The sequence below is a fragment of the Leptopilina heterotoma genome, unplaced genomic scaffold (assembly GCF_015476425.1).
Source record: "Leptopilina heterotoma isolate Lh14 unplaced genomic scaffold, ASM1547642v1 Lhet_163, whole genome shotgun sequence".
Lineage (NCBI taxonomy): Eukaryota > Metazoa > Arthropoda > Insecta > Hymenoptera > Figitidae > Leptopilina > Leptopilina heterotoma.
In genome coordinates this window covers 49,090-66,760 of record NW_025110879.1, presented here as the reverse complement: position 1 = coordinate 66,760, position 17,671 = coordinate 49,090, and the positions used below count along the sequence as shown (strand labels likewise).

At 23.3% G+C, this 17,671-nt stretch overlaps 1 protein-coding gene across 1 annotated transcript; it reads left to right on the top strand.

Moving 5' to 3' along the window:
• Positions 1-2,292: 2,292 nt before the first annotated feature.
• LOC122499042 lies at positions 2,293-5,586 on the top strand. Its single transcript, XM_043607096.1, has 2 exons — positions 2,293-2,353; positions 3,811-5,586. The coding sequence occupies exons 1-2, from the start codon at positions 2,336-2,338 to the stop codon at positions 4,762-4,764; spliced, it is 972 nt and encodes a 323-aa protein (XP_043463031.1). The 5' UTR covers positions 2,293-2,335; the 3' UTR covers positions 4,765-5,586.
• Positions 5,587-17,671: the final 12,085 nt, after the last annotated feature.

The following is a 17,671-nucleotide window of genomic DNA, read 5'->3' as shown; positions in this document are numbered from 1 at the left end:
AAAAACCTGTTTTATTCTATTAATATGAAGCGGGACAAAGAATGAAAATGGGTTGGAAATTTTGTTATTCATGAGCAACCGAAAAGACTACCTGTGAATGCAAATTTTCGCAGAATGTCATATAAGAGACAGTAGAAGAAACAACATCTCGCGCTGCGCGGGATTCTGTCTCTAATCTGAATGAAAGTAAAGTGCCACTTGGCCTTATCTTGCGAAAAAAAAAATTAATAAAGAACCGGATGAATAATGATTTATTTATGTAAATATTTATTTCATTTCTTATGCAATTTTCAAAATTAATCAAAATAAAGGATGGATAATTAAATTCAGTCATAACAAAATTGTGTGCTGTCATAATTCTTTTTTTACACTTGCGCAGAGACAAAATATAATAATTAACTTTTTTTCCCCTTATGTCAGAAATTAATAATAAAAATAAATAAATAAAATAAATAAAAAAAATATAAATATAAATGAAAATAAAAGTAAAATACATAAAAATAGAAATAAAATAATAATAAAAATAAAATAAAAAAAACAAATAATAAAAATAAATAAAAACTTGTCAATTAATAAATGTTGTAAACTAAACAACAGAAATAATTGTTGATATTTTTAAAATACAAATTTTGCTTCTTCTTTTTCTTTTTGAAACAAAAAAAAAGTTATCACGGCGGTAAAATGAGAATTTCACCCTTCCAAATCGGAAAGTAACTTTATAATTTTATTATGAAACTAAATATCAAGCTCAAAATGGCTTACACAATGTTTTAACCAAATTTAAATGAGTCCAGAATTTTAGTAATTATACAAAGAGGATATCGTGTATTATTAATACTATTATTATTATTACAATCTGAATTTAGAGCAAGATTTAATGCACACAAAAAGGAGTTCAAATTTTCCAAAAGGGAAGAGATTTCAAAACTAAAACAAAGGAACATTTAATCTATTTCGCAGAAGAAAATTCCCCGCACAAAAATAGAGAGAGAGAGAAATAATAAAAATAAAAGGAATTTTCTTAATATTGTTATAAATCAACAAATAAATAAATATTTATTATTATTACAATAATTATTAATCAGAATTAATAATAATTGTTTTATTTAAAAATAAATTATTAATAGGAAAATAACTAACAGCAATAAAAATAATAATAAATAATATTATAATTGTTATATTATTAAAAATAATAAACATATAAATTATACATTTTTTTGTAGAAATATTCTAGCAGAGGAATAATGTTAAACAATATCAATAGTAATTTTTAATTTTTTAAATAACAGTAATAATAAAAGGGGAGAGCATTTTGAGGTGAGTTCTTTTTTTCTCATTATGTTGATCATATGCAAATGCAGCACTCGTCATATCATGAATTAAAGTGGATGTAATTTAAAAGCGAGTCGAGAAAGTTACTCATGGGGCTTGTTCTCGTAAACTTCATTTGTAGACAACTTCAAAAGCAAATATATAGTTCAAATTTCTAGGACAGAATTTTATTTTTTTTTTCATAAAAAACTTTACTAATTCTTCAGCAATTCTGTTTTTAACAAAATAATTAATTTTAGGTAATTTTTAAAAAATTTTATCTACTTTTAAAAATTATAATAAATTCTATCTATTGTTAAAAATATTATGAATTTTATCTTTTTTCAAAATAATTTTTTTCAATAATGCTTTGATTATTTAATTGATTAATTATTACTTAATTTAATTTATTTATTTCATAATAATTCCCAAATGAAAAATAAACTAATGATTACAATTAATAAAATAAAACATATAATTATTTTCATTTCAAAATACAATATTTCCTTTTTTTGTTAATTTTTCTACCTTTATATCAATTACAAAAAAATAATTGAAATATTTTTTCTCTCGATCAAAAAAAGAAAATACATAAAATATAAATTTAAATCGACACTAACAACAGGGAAAGTTTTTTTTTATTCTCGAGACCTTATACAGAAATTCTTCCGCGTATTGATTCCCACTTTTTTTTATTTTATTTCTCTTCTTGAATTAAAACATTTCATCGTCCATCAATGACAGACGGTGACTAATTTTCGCAAATCCGCATTTCTTTAAAAATCAAAATTGAACTCCTTTCTGCGATGTCAGTTTGCAAAATAAAAAAAAAAAAAAATATTACGTCAGTCGTGAATCGCAAAACAAAACAAAACAAAAATTAAATTCATTTTGGGGCGTGTACTCTGGCCTTGCAGTGAAAGTAATATTTGCGCACACAATGGCGTCGAGAATGGTTATATATAAAAACACCATTGGTACCAAAAAATGATGGCACACGTGAGTTAACATTCCTTTGGGAAACATGAGGACCTTCACACTAGTGAGTAATTTCATTTAAACGTTTGTCACTCATTTTTTAATTGAAACATCACAAAAGACGACGACAACGTGATTTAATAATTGAAAAATCACACAAAATAAATTTGAAATTTTTAGAAAACTATTTTCCTCCCTGAGGTTTTTTTCGTTTTTTCATTTTCATTTTAATAACATTTTTTTAATTACATTTCAATTTATAAAAAGTTTTAATTTTAATTTAATTCTTTTTTAATTTCATTTTTAATTTCATTTTTTCCTTTTCTAATTTTGTTTTCAATTTCTTTTTTATCGAATTTTAAACAAAAAATTAAATTCCAACAAAAAAACTCCAACAAACAATACATATTAATTATTCTAACAATTTTTCGTTTTCCGATTTTTTTCTGCTATGTTTTAGTTATTTGTTCGATTTTTATACCGATTCACTCGCTAGAATACAAATACAAAAATACAAATTTATCAATAAAAAATAAAGAACAAATAAACAATAAAGTGTCAAGTGTGCAGTGGTTAGGTGGTTAGGGTATTGAACTTGTAAACCTACAGTCGTGCGTTCGATTCCCCTGGCCCTATGCGAATTTTTTTCTCTTAAATAAATAATATAAAGTGATAATAAAAAAACATTCGAAACTTAATAATTAAAATGAAAATAAATAGTAAAAAGAAAAGGTAAAAAGTAAACAATGAAAAACTAAATACATAATAAAGAGCTAAATAAATAATAAAAAAATAATAAGGAAATAAACAATAATAAATAAAGTAATAATAAGAAAATAGTAAAAAAATAAAGAAGCAATAATAAAAATAAGTAAATAACAAACTAATAATAATCAAATGTCCTGTGGTAAGGTGGTTAAGGTATTTGACTTGTAAGCCTAGAGTCATGCGTTCGATTCCCCGTCCCAATGAGAATTTTTTTCTGTTAAATAAATAATATAAAGTGATAATAAAATAACATTCTAAACTTAATAATTAAATAGTAAAGAAGTAATAAAAAAACAGAGGTAAAGAGTAAATAATTAATAACGAAATAATAAAAAAAACTAAATAAATAATAAAGTAATAATAAAGAACTATTTAAGTAATAAAGAAATAATAAGAGAATAAATCATAGTAAATAAGGTAATAATAAGAAAATAATAAATAAGTAAATAAAAAAGCAATAGTAAAAATTAATAAATAGTAAACTAATAATAATCGAATGTCCGGTGGTAAGGTGGTTAAGTTTTTGAACTTGTAAGCCTAGAATCGTACGTTCGATTCCTCTGGCCCTATGATAATTTTTCTCTCTTAAATTAATAATAAAGAAAACATAATATTTAAATAAAGTAGGTAATATTGAGAAAATAATAAATAATTAAAGATACAATAATAACAATTAAAATTAAATAACAAAGCAATATTTAAAAAGTAGTAAATAAATAATAATAAAATTTTTAATTGTTTAATTTTTTCCAGATTTGTCTGCTGATAAGCGCCTGCGCGTCGAATTCGAGGAAACTGGAAAAAAGAGGATTTGACGCGTCAAAATTGGGATTTCCGGGACATTCTTCATATTCCCGAACTTCCGGCTACGCTAGAGGTCTTGGTCTTGGTTCCTATGCAACTGGCTCTACATTTCCTCTAAATTACGCTCCAGCCTTTTCTTTCGTCAAGTCAAGAAACGATTTTTCCACTTCCAATAATTTAGGACTATCGAATTACGCCTTGGGAAAAAATGAGCGCATCACGGGCATTACTGTCAACCGAGAAATACGAATTCCAGTACCGGTTCCGCATATTTTACCAGTGCAAGTGACTCGTACAGTGCCAATTCCACAACCATATGCCATCAAAATTGAACGTCCGTATCCGATAATTGTATCACATCCGGTTCCAGTGGATTACCCGATTACCCGAACAATTCCCGTACCAGTTCCGCAAAACGTTATTCCAATTTCCGCCTCTAATTCCCTACCACTTCCCCTCAGTCCTCTCTCATTCGCTCCCGAGAATTCCTATTCAAATTCATATTCTACTTCCGGATCGGAAATTGCTACCGGAACTACTACTGAACTCAAATCCGGAATTCGATCCACTTATGGATCTGATTTTGATTCCGATTTAGCTTCTTACGTTAATTCGGGAACAAGTTCCGATTTTAGTGCCACTTCTCACTTCAATTCAGACAGTGGAAATAATTTTCACTCCGGATTTTTGTCGTCTGTGAGTGCTTCCGGAACCGGTTCGAATTCCTATTCGAGTCACGGAACTGGAACTATTTCCGGTTTCGAGTCTGAATCCTATTCAGCAATTGATTCCGGATCTACATTAAAATCTGGGTCAAAGACCTCATTTGGATCATTGCTGGAGCGAAATTCGCCAATTTCCGGTTATTCGTATCCGGTTCCAGAAAAAAAACTTGGTTTTTGAAGAATTTTTGGTGGAAAAAGAGAGAGAGAGAGAGAGAGAGAGAGAGAGAGAGAGAGAGAGAGAGAGAGAGAGAGAGAGAGAGAGAGAGAGAGAGAGAGAGAGAGAGAGAGAGAGAGAGAGAGAGAGAGAGAGAGAGAGAGAGAGAGAGAAAGTGGGGTTAACGACTGTTTAAAACAAATTTTTTCTGTCTTTACCCACTTTTCTCAAAATTCTCACGTTTCCGTCAATTTTAAGGCCTAGAATCGTGTTCAACGGGCAAAAATACATTGAAAACGACTCTAATGTCAAAAATAAGGAAATAGAAATTTTTTTGCGTCTTTACCCCCACTATTTTCAAAATTCTTTTTTTTGGACTTGTTTTTGAAGGTTTTTGTTTTGAAATATTTTCCCTCTTCAACTTAAACCAGAGACTTCCAAAAAGTCTTCAATTAAAGCATAAAACATACACTTTAAGACCCATTGGCGCAAGACTAAAAAAAATAATTTTTTTGAGAAAAGTGGGGGTAAAGATAAAAAAAAAATTTTTTTCGTAATTTTTGACATTTGAGTCGTTTTCAATGTATTTTTCCCCGTTGAACACGATCCGGGGTTTCAAAATCTTCTAGCACGTCAGGTTTTCGAGAAAAGTATGGGTAAAGACCCCAAAAAATGAGTATTAAAGAGAGGACCTGAATTTTTCTCAAAATTGTAACGTACTTGTTTCGTAAAGAGATTACAATTTTTCTTTTAGGAAAAATTACTTACTTTACTTATTTTAATTTTAGAAACAATAAGCAATAAGCAAAAATTGTAAATATTATACAAAAGAAGTATTAGAAATTATGTAATTAGAAAATTATTACAAAAAAAAACAAATATTAAATATTAATAAAAATAAAAAAAGTATCTTCGTGTTCTTATTTTGCTAATAAAATATTTAATCCTTTATTCATTGTAATAAGTATAACAAAGACAGGTAGTAAAAAAATATTTAATAAATGACATAGAAAAGTTTATCGGTAGTCGAAAAACAAAATATTACTAATTTTTTCCAAATTAAGGGTATGTGGAATCAGCCAACTTCAATTAATACATGTATTAATATTCCCACCGGTTTTCTAAAAAAATATTTAATAAATCTTGACAAAATATAAGAAAAATAATATTCTATTTATTGAGGCATGGATCTCTAGTCCAATTAATACAAAAATTTGCTTTTAAATATTATTTTTCATTTAATAAAAAGTTTGATATTTTTTGAGAAAAAAGACAATCAAATACAAATTAATATTGAAAAAAATGAATAAATTTATATTTTTCTATGTTAACATTCATTTTTTTTAATGGCAATTTGTATTCGATTGTCTTTTTTTCTCGAAAATTGTCAAAAAAAATGAAAGTTTGAATAGAAAAATATAAATTTATTCATTTTTTTCAATATTAATTTGTATTTGATTGTCTTTTTTTCTCAAAAAATATTAAACTTTTTATTAAATGGAAAATAATATTTAAAAGCAAATTTTTGTATTAATTGGACTAGAGATCCATGCCTCAATAAATAAAATATTATTTTTCTTATATTTTGTCAAGATTTATAAAATATTTTTTTAGAAAACCGGTGGGAATATTAATACATGTATTAATTGAAGTTGGCTGATTCCACATACCCTTAAATAAGTGAAAAATAAATAAAATTAATGAAATAAATACAATACAAAACGCAAAGTAAATTAATAAACGACTATTTAATTTACTACTTAATTAAATAAAAACAAACCTCCAAACTTTTTCCACCAAAGCTACTTTTAAATTCTCGTCACCTTTTTTTTCAACAAATTCCACTTTGTTCTAAGCGCTGCAAAAAACAAAATTTTTTTTCGCAAACAGAAAAAAATTTCCCGAAGTAAATAAGAGAACCTTCTAATAAAATTTCTTTTTTCTTTGTGCAATAGAATTTCCAATATATCAGAAAGAGAGTGAAATTGGAAAAAAGAGAGAGAGGAAAAAGCGCCTAAAAAAGTTCCTATTTCAAAACTATCGAATTTTTGGTAGACGGATATTACAACCGAAAACCTGAGAACTCCTTTGAAATTCTCAACTATCCCCCTGTACAACTGAAGCCAATATAAAGGACAAAATTGAGTTTCAAAAAGCTATGAAACTGTAATAACGGTAAGTTTACTTTTAATATATTTTTTTTTCTATTAAATCAAACACTAACTTTTTGTGGGAGAGTTGCAAAAAAGAAACGAAATTAATTTCTCGAGAGAGATAGAGAGATAATCGAAAAATAACAAAATCTTCATTTCAATTTTTCTAAAATTATTTTATATACCTATAGTTTGAAAATAAATTTTGTAAACATATTTTAATGGAAAAATGAAATAAAAAAATAAGTCGAAAAAAAGAAATATAAAAAGAAATCAAAAATGAATTCAAAAAGAAATTAAAAAAGAAATAAGAAAAGAAAGCAAACAAGGAATTTAAAAAAATCCAAAAAATAAATAAAAAATAAAAAAATATTATTTTAAATTTTAAGACAATTATTTTCGATTATTCTAATTACCAAAAAGTGAATAAATTATAAATAATAAATAAAAAATGAATAAAAAAAAACAAAAAAAATAAAAATTTAATTAAAAAATAATTAATGTTTAAAAAATTAAAATAATCAAAAGATATTTTAAATTTCTATTCAATTATTTTATATTTTATTATTAATTTATTCAAATTACCAAAAAAAAAAAAAATAAATAAATGAGAAATTTTCTGTATTCTATCAAAAAGAAGAAAATGTTGGAATTTCGTCGTTAAATATTTATCATAATAAACAAAGAAGGATTTCATTAATATTCCGAATAACATTAACGGACAAATATATCTGTCAAATTATATTTTGAAAATAAACACGTGATTATGTAAATTTATAATTTGAACACGACGAATTGACGCATATTTTCGTATCAAGTATTTTTGCAAAATAAGAAAATTTTACACACAAGTTGGCTTTAATTCACGTTTTTGAAAATTTTGATTGAGAAACTAAAATTCTAAATGAGTCAGTTGGCTTCAATATTCAGCGACATAGCAAAAATAACACAGTCATATTTTTAACTCGATATTTTTGTGACGTTCGTGCAACAAAGTGTCTTCATTTTATATATTATTGTTAACATAGAAAATCAATCAGAAAATAATAAAGGCAAAAAAAATAAATAGAATTTTCTGAATTTTTCTAGAAAACTAGATTTTAAAATAAAAAAAATATATTTCTGTATATTTTAATTTTTTTCAATATTGTTAATTATTTCATTCTTTTTTCTATTTTAACTAATATTTTCTTAACTAATTTTTTTTATTAATTTTCAACAATTAATTTGTAACTAATTTGCATATTTTTCCACATTTATTTATTGTAATTTAATTTAATTTTATTAATTTATTGTAATTCATTTTTATTATTATTAATTTTATTATTAGTAATTGCAATATTATTAATTTTCGTATTAATATTAAAAAATATTTTTATTTATTACCAAGAAAGTATTTAGAAAAAATAGAAAATTATATATAGTAAATATTAGTTTTTTTAGAAAAGAAAAATAAATAATTAATAACATTAGAAAAATAATTTAATTATATTATAAAAGATGAAATATTATAAAAGAAATTCAAAAAAAAGAGAAAAAATAGAAAAACAAAAAAAAATAAAAAATTGAAATTTGAAAATTAAAGAATATAAATTAAAGATTAAATAAATTAAAATTATTAAAATAAAAAGTATTTCTAAAAATAGAAAAACAAACATATCCCCTGGTCATTAAAATTTTCAATACATTTCTTGACTTTCAATTAAGAAACTTGGACACTTATTTCGTCGCATATCTAAAAGAGGCTTTCAACGTTTAACGTTCCAAGATTCACGTTTGAAGAAATTTCAAAAGACCTTTGTCACAAAGTTTCTTCAAAGTTTCTAAGTACACTATATAGGAAACGTCAATTTCGAAGATATTTCACAAGTTTTCCATCATCATCATCATCATCATCATCATCCTCATCATATATGTCACTAAGCAAAATTCTGAATAAAAAATAGAAGAAAGAAATTCCACAAAAAAATGAAATTTCATTCCCATTTTGACAAAAAGATTTTAGATTGGAAAAAAAATTGAAATAATATTAACGAAGAAGAAAAGAAATCTTTAAAGATGAATTTTTCTTCCCTTGGAATACACACTTTGAAAAGAAAAGTTCAAATTTCCTTTTTTTAAATATTCCAAGAGACTTGAAAATGAGTTCCCTTTTGCGCTCGTTCAAGACTGTTTTTGACATGAAAAGAGAAGAGGATCTTTGTTATAACTCTCATATATATTTTAAATCAACATCAGTTATCTCACACTGTGGGAATAAGTTATTTCATCCAAAATAATAAATTTTACGGTACAATGATTTTTGAGAAAAAAAAATAGGAAATTGGATATTTTTAGAAAAGGGAAAAAATTGGAGTTTTTTTTCTGTATACTCAAGTTATTATGCTATTCGCATAAAATTTAAATATTTTCGAGTCTGATTCAAATCTTTATTATCTTTCAAGTTTTGTAAGTATTAGTATTTTTATAAATATTATTCATTTATAAATTTTATTAATTTATAAATATTATTTCTATAATTAGTATTGGTTTTTTCTGAAGCTAAGAATTTGTTTTGACAATAAGATAAAGTTATTTGCACCAAATGCAATTTTTTTAAACCAAATGAAGCTATTATTTAACAGAAATTAAATTTATTTGAGCCAAAAGAAAAATATTTGAACGAAAAGAAACTTATTAGAACTAAAAAAGAAATTGCACAAAAAAAATTGTTTGAACCAAAAGAAACATATTTGAACCGAAAGAAACTTATTTGAACTCAAAAAATATTCGAAATTCAATTATTTTCAATATCTATCCTAGTATTTTCATAAAACTTCGCAAAATAATCCAATTATTTTTTTAAAAATTGATAAAATTTAACTATTTTTAATTAATTAATATAAAATTTCAATTATTTTCACAAATAAAATTTCCCACAAGAATTCAATTATTTAAAATAAAATTTCCATAATATTTATTATATTTCGAAAAAATCAATTATTTAAAAAACAATGTTTATAAAATTCTTATGAAGAATTCAATTATTTTCAAAAATAACAAAATTCTTCACAGATAGACAATTCTTTTTAAACATTTTAGTAAAATTTTTCGCAATAATTCAATATTTTTCATAAACAATGAAATTTTTCTCAGATATTGAATTATTTTCATAAATAATAAAATTCATAGCAGGATTTCAATTATTTTTAATACAATTTTTCAGGAATTGCTCAAAAAATGTAATTATTCTTAAAAATTTGATTTCGATTTCTCGAAAAAATTAATTATTTAAAAATATTTGTTTAAAATTCTTTGGAATAATTAATTATTTACAAAAATATTATAATTTTTCACTGAAATTCAATTATTTTGAAATATTTTCATAAAATTGTTCGAAAGAAATCAATTATTTTAAATAAATAAATAAATAAATAAATAAATAAATTTCTTCTTAGAAATTCAATTATTTTGAGGTATTTTAATAAATTTTTTTTCAAAAATAATTCTATTATTTTTATAAATAATAAAATGTTTTTTAGGAATTCAATTATTTTGAAAAAAATTTAATAAAATACCACACAGACATTCAATTATTGTCAAAAATTTTAATAGAATTCTTTGCAAAATTTAATTATTTTTAAAAACTTTTTGCACATCAATTATTTTTAATATCTACTATTTTCATAAAATTTCCAAACAGAATTCAATTATTTAAAAAATTTGAAGTAAAAATATTCGTAAGAATTCAAAAATTGATAAATATAAAAATAAATTTATAATAAATTATAATAATAATAATATAATAATATGTGGACGTCCGCATGAAAAGGGACCACTTTGGCACTATTGGACTTATCTATATGGGCGAATTCCTGACAAAATTTGGAAAATTTTTAGTGGTCTTACAACCTTTTTGGTGAAAAATTCGATGAGTTACAGAATTTTAAAGTTTTGAGTATCAAATACGTCATTTCGAGAAAAACGAAATCAAAGATTGTAATATGAATATCTGTGGATCTTCTGGGAAGTTATTCAGATAATAGTTGTTTTAAGTCTAGTACACCCTTAAGATTAAAAATTAATAGGTTTCGAATTCCCCCCCCCTCATTTTTTAACAATGACAAAATAATGGATCTCTGACAAAGTGGTCCCTTTTCTAAAAATACGGTTATTAATTAATAAAGTGGAATATTTAACGAATTTAAAGGTTCGGTGTTATTTTTTAAAGTTATTTCAAGCAAAGAAAAGAAAAGTAGCCTAAAAAAATTTTTTAAGCGACTTTATTATAAAAAATCTTAGAAAAAATTAAAAATTCCTTTTCCAAAAACACGAAATTAAAAATTGTAACGCGAATTTCTCCGGCTCTTCTGGGAAGTTATTCAGATAAGAGTTGTTTTAAGTCTAGTACACCCTTAAGATTGAAAATCAATAGGTTTCGAATTTCCCCCCCCCCCTCATTTTTTAACAATGACAAAATAATGGATCTCCGACAAAGTGGTCCCTTTTCTAAAAATACGGTTATTAATTAATAAAGTGGAATATTTAACGAATTTAAAGGTTCGGTGTTATTTTTTAGAGTTATTTCAAGCAAAGAAAAGAAAAGTAACCTAAAAAAATTTTTTTAAGCGACTTTATTATAAAAAATTAAAAATTTCATTTCTAAAAACACGAAATTAAAAATTGTAATGCGAATTTCTCCGGCTCTTCTGGGAAGTTATTCAGATAAGAGTTGTTTTAAGTCTAGTACACCCTTAAGATTAAAAAACAATAGGTTTCGAATTTTTCCCTCCCTTCGTTTTGAAACAATGAAAAAATAACAGATTTCCGACAAAGTGGTCCCTTTTCATTTTTATTTCTAACAACGAAATAAAATACTTAGAGTGTCAATAAATTAATAAAAACTGCATGAATCGACGTGGTAGACCCTGTAGATTAAGAAAAAAAGATAAAAACAATTTCGATATTTTTCTTCAAAATTAGTAAATTGCGAATATCTCGGAATCTAGAACCGACAAAGTGGTCCCTTTTCATGCGGACGTCCACATATAATAATTTATATAAATATAAAAATTGAATGATACAAATTTCTCAGGAATTAAATTATTTAAATTAGAATTTGCATAAAATTAGTTGAAAAAAATCAATTATTTAAAAGATTTTCTAAAATTCTTCGCAAGAAATAAATTATTTTTACAATAATATTTAAATTCTTTCATGAATAATAAAATTCGTTGCAGGAATTCAATTTATTAGCAGGATAAGAAAGAAGTAAATATTTTTGATGAAAATTTGTAAAAAGTCAGGAAAATAAAATATAGAATGGAATTTTGGTCCGTTTTGTGAAGTGTTTAAAACAAGTTTTTTTTGTCAAGTTTAATTTTTCGATATACCTACTTTTTTACTACTTTTTTTTATTTTAAAAGCTATTTTTTTATACTTATTTAAAATTAATTATCGAGTGCGAAGTCTAAAATTAGTTAATGAATGTGTTTGAAAATTGGTAAAATATTAAAAAAACAAAATAGAGAATAAAATAATAAATAAAAAATTGACAAAAAAATAATAAACGAAATTGGTACTAATATCAGGTTATTTTCTAAAATCATTTAAAACGTATATACAAAAACGAGTTGTAAATTTAGAAAATAATTAACGGATCATTTAATAAATATTTTATATATTAAAAAAAATTCAGAATTTATTATCATTCCGATTGTCAAGTCAGCAGATTTATTTATCCGCAAAATTAATTTTCTGCATATTTAATGCATATAAATCTATAAAGTGAATAAAATGAATGAAATTAATAAAATTTAGAGAATTCATGAAATTGATAATATTTAGAGAATTAATTAAATTGATAAAATGAAGAGAATTAATAAAATGAAATAAAATGAAATAAAATAAAATATAAAGTGAATAAAATGAATTAAATAAATAAAATAAAGTATTCCCTTTGGCAGAAATTATTACTTCTAGATTAATAAACAATTTATATTTGTTTGCATATGAGCCGTTCGCTAGAAAAACGACCTAAGTCGACTTAAAAAATTAAATTAAAGATTCGGAAACGAAATACTAATATAATTCACGTATTAATTATATCGCTCATTTTTCTCAATACAAAGGTATTATCAAAGAATACTTTAAAAGAAAAGAAGGTCGAGTAAACAATGTTTTGCTACTTTAATAACATTATTTTATAACAAATGACTTAAGTGGTTTTTCCGGCGAACCACTAAAAATGAAACAAAATTAAGTATTTTATGAAAGAACACTTTTATTTTAATGTATTAAAACATATTTATTATTCTAAAAAGTCTTACGATATATTTTATAGTAATATTCAATTAAATATCAACATTATAATGCACAAGTTTAGTTAACAAAATGAAAAAATTACTCGCTTTTGTAATAATCCAAAAATTTTGAAAATTTCAAATTTATAGCAGTGACGGCTACTAGGAAAAACCTTCTTTAGTATTTAAAAAAAAAAATTGAAATCGGTGGAGATTTGTATTGTCGGCAGAATTTTGTCCAAAACACTGCATTTCTTCCCACTGTGCGCGGTAGCAGAGGACGTGAACGCGCGCTTGCGTAAGTGCTTCAATTTCGGGACCCAGGAAGTTTAAACACCTCAATTAATTCATAAATAGTGACCCACAACTTTAGAATACACTGATAACAAAATTTTTAAAAACCGCTTAAGTCGACTTAAGTCGTTTGTCTAGCGAACGGCTCATATATGCATTAAGGCATATTGGAAGCAATTTGTCTAGACGGTAGTAAATTTCCTTATTCCGGAAATTACAATATTCAGTATATATATGTATTATATGTTAATTACCCGTCCACGAGTCATCTGTACATTTTCAGTAAGAATTTGTGTGATTTTTAAAATTATTCTATGAATATATATGTATATATACTTGCGGAGAGACAGTTAGAATGGAAAGATATATAGATTTTGACGGAATTGGCTGGTACTAAAGCTCTCTTCTCTCGCGTGGGATATTGTAGGAGTTTACGTCAGCAAAGCTTCTTCAACATAAAGTCCAAATCCGACACAAATCAGGTCATGGCTTTGACTCTGATCCCTTTGGGTTAAAATTTCGACCCAAAATTATTGATTAATTATACGAATTTCAATAATCCCTCTAATTAGGAATACTAAATAGTAAATATACAACAAGAAAAAAAATTAATTTCTTTCATTCAAATAAAAAAGATTTCTCGTCTATTTGTAAATAAATAAATAAATATTTTGTCTCCTAGAAAAATTTTTTATTTTGAAACACCAAATTTGAAACAGGCATTTGATTTATTATTTTATTTATTTGAGGTTTCGTAATGTTCCTTAAATTTTTTATTTTAATCTTTTTAATTTCTAATTTAAAAAAAATTTTTATTTTTAACTAAAAAATTTTTTTAATTACTATTTATTAGTAAAATTTACTAATTCAAAAGCAAAAATTCAGTCACTAATTCAAATTAGTAAACATTTTTACTAATTTAAATTTAGAGAGTAAATTTAATTAAAATCATTAATAAATTTAATCATTTTTCTGCGTGTTTGGAATAAATAATATTTAGTTAAATCAATGGTTAATTAGTAAAAAAAATGTTTCAACAAACGTCTAATTAAATTTGATTTTAGTGAATTTGGAATAATTTAGAATAATTACAATTACAATAATTGCAAATTAGAATTTAGAATATTTACAATTTAACACTTATTTTGTTAAATTTTTTCAGTTAATAAAAAAAAATAAAGTATGACTCGGAGTGATAGCTTTTACTAATTATTCAAAAAAAAAATAAAAACGGTTTAAATAAATTTTCAAAAAATTATCATCATGTCAGAGTATGAGCAGTTTTTATCCTTCGTTGGTTAGATTCTTTTCTTTGTATACCATTCTCGATAAATTGCAGAATTGTTTTTTTTTTTGTTGAAGAAAACTTTATATATTGCTTCAATTTTCTCAAATAATTTCCTAATTATAAATATGAATTAAATTTTTTTTTTAAACTATGGTTATCATAGGAAATTTTATTCTTAATCTATAGTCGGTAAATGATCCTTTCAAGGATGAAAGGGAGGATAAAATAGTGTCCTTCAGATGGCAGAGTAATTTTGTTCTGTATTGATTTTGTGAGGAGGGTAAAAAGCATTGTCAAAACTCTTGGGTAAAATACCGACTCAAGTGTCGGTAACATTGTATTCTACAAAGCGAAATTATTCCCTCCTCCCAATATTATCAACAAATGTTTAAACTTTACTGTACCTTTCCATCATAACTTACTCCATAAGCAAAAAAAAAGGAAAAAAAATTCAAACGAACCAAAAATCAATAAATTTATATCTACTCACTCATCATTTTGCACAAGTTTTTTCTTTAAATTCCTAAAGTTGTATTAAAACTCACGACTCACCTGCAAAAAAACAATAAAAAAGCTCCATTAGTACAAAAGAATGTTAATATTACAAAATTTGAAATTATAAAAATTTTTTTTACATTATATCAAAATAAAATACGCATTATAAAAATTTGTATTTTTTATACTATTTTTATTTTTTAAACTCTATTTTATTTCACTATTTTAGACTTTTATTTCTGTGAAATTATTTTTTCTAGGATATAATTTATTTCTTGATGCTCTAAATTTTATTATTTTATATTTTATTATAATATTTTATTACAATATTTTATTATAATATTTCATTTCAATATTTTATTACAATATTTCATTATAATATTTTATTATAATATTTCAATTGAAGATTATTTAATATTACATTTCAATATTTTATTATAATAATTCATTATAATATTTAAATTAAAAATTACCTACATAAAAATTTAAATGCTTATAGGCATAAAAATATAATATACAAGAAATCACAAAACTAAATTTAAAAACTGCGGGTATATGTAAATAATGAAAATTATTGTTATTTTATTTTATAATAACAAATAAACAGCTAATATGACAATAAATAAAGAGATTATAAAATTTAAAAAAATACCAAAAAGGAGAATAAAATTAACTCAAAACCAGAAACGTTTAGAAACAATAAAAAAAATTGATGTGTTGTTTTCAGCTTTTACACCTCGGCTGACTTAAGCCGGCTTTACCTACTGGGATTAGATCAAATTTAAAAAAAACACAGAATTCATTTATTTTAATTATTAAACATATAATGTGTATTTACTATTTAATACTATTATTTTCGACAACTAATATTTCCACATTCACATTTTTTTCAAATAAAGTTCAACCTTATTTTTTATATTATTTTATTATTATTTTTACAACTTATAGCTTATTTTGAAATTGAACGATATATATATATATATAAATGTATGCAAAATAATAATAAATTATTATAATAATAGTAAATAAATTAATAAACAAAAATAAAATTTTTGTATAATAATGTATTTATAATATTATATTTATAATGCATTATTATATTCTATATTGTTAGGAATATATTATATTATAATTATAATTAATATTTTATTACAATTATAATAGAGAAATTGGTGATTAATATATTAATATATTAATTAATAATTATAAATAATTATTTAAGTATATAAAAAAATATTTAACTTATTATTATTTAAAATTCTGAGGGAAATAATGTATATTGTAAAACTTTTACAAAGTGTAAAATAAAGAAATAAATAATAATAATTCAATAAAAATATTAACTAAATTAAATAATTAGAGGAAGAGAGAGAGAGAGAGAGAGAGAGAAATATTAACTTTACAAACGCGAAATAACCATTAAATCATTAAAAGCAATTTAAATAAAAAGATATTCTTGCTTTTTTCGAATAAATATTATTTTTATAAAGTTACGTGTAATGGCGAAAATAAATATCAATAATAATCAGTGACGTTAACGATTTATGACGAGAGAAGAGAGAAATATTTTTAAATTTATATAAACTCTCTTCATCATGACAATTTCTCCATTGGTCCACGAATATAAAATTTGTCAAAAAATGAATTTTTTATATTCACGCCATTTGTTTATTTATGTGTTTTTTTTAAATGTTAAAAGTATTTTATATTTTTAAATTTTTATTTTCATTTTATTCGTTTATTTGATTTTTAGGATTATTATTTTTTTAAGCGTTCCATTTCAATTTTTCATCTTCTGTCACACACTTTTTTTTATTGCTTTCAATTATTTTTATTATTGAGTAAATTTCATGAAATTTAAAAACTTTTTTATAGGATTTTACGATATCCTTTTTGATTTTTTTTTTTATTTTTATTTATTTTTATTGTTTTTTTCCTGTTTTTTCTTATTTGATAAATTTATTTCTCTGTCTTAATTAAATTAGAGTATTAAAAGTTTTTAAAAAGAAGAAGTAAATAATTTTTATAAGATTTCATATAGAAGTTTGAAATAATTCTTGTAAAATAAATAAGTAAATTATCAATCAAATAAAATGAATTATTTTCCTTTTTCTGTAAAGAAAAATCTCTGCATATTCTTTTCTTCTTGTTTTATTTTTGTAAAATTTAATATAAAAATTTTAAATAAATAAATTCTTGTAAATAAATAAATAAATAAATAATTAAAGAAAATGATTTATTTTCCTTTTTCTGTAAAAAAAAATATCTCTCGTCGTATTCCTTTCTTCCAACGTGATTTGTACTCTCCTCAAATAACTATAAATTTAGATTGAATTTTATGAAAGAAAATTTTCAATTCCACAATGTAGTCATAATAATCAAAGGCTTAAAAAGATTTTCCTCATTCTGTACACGTCTCT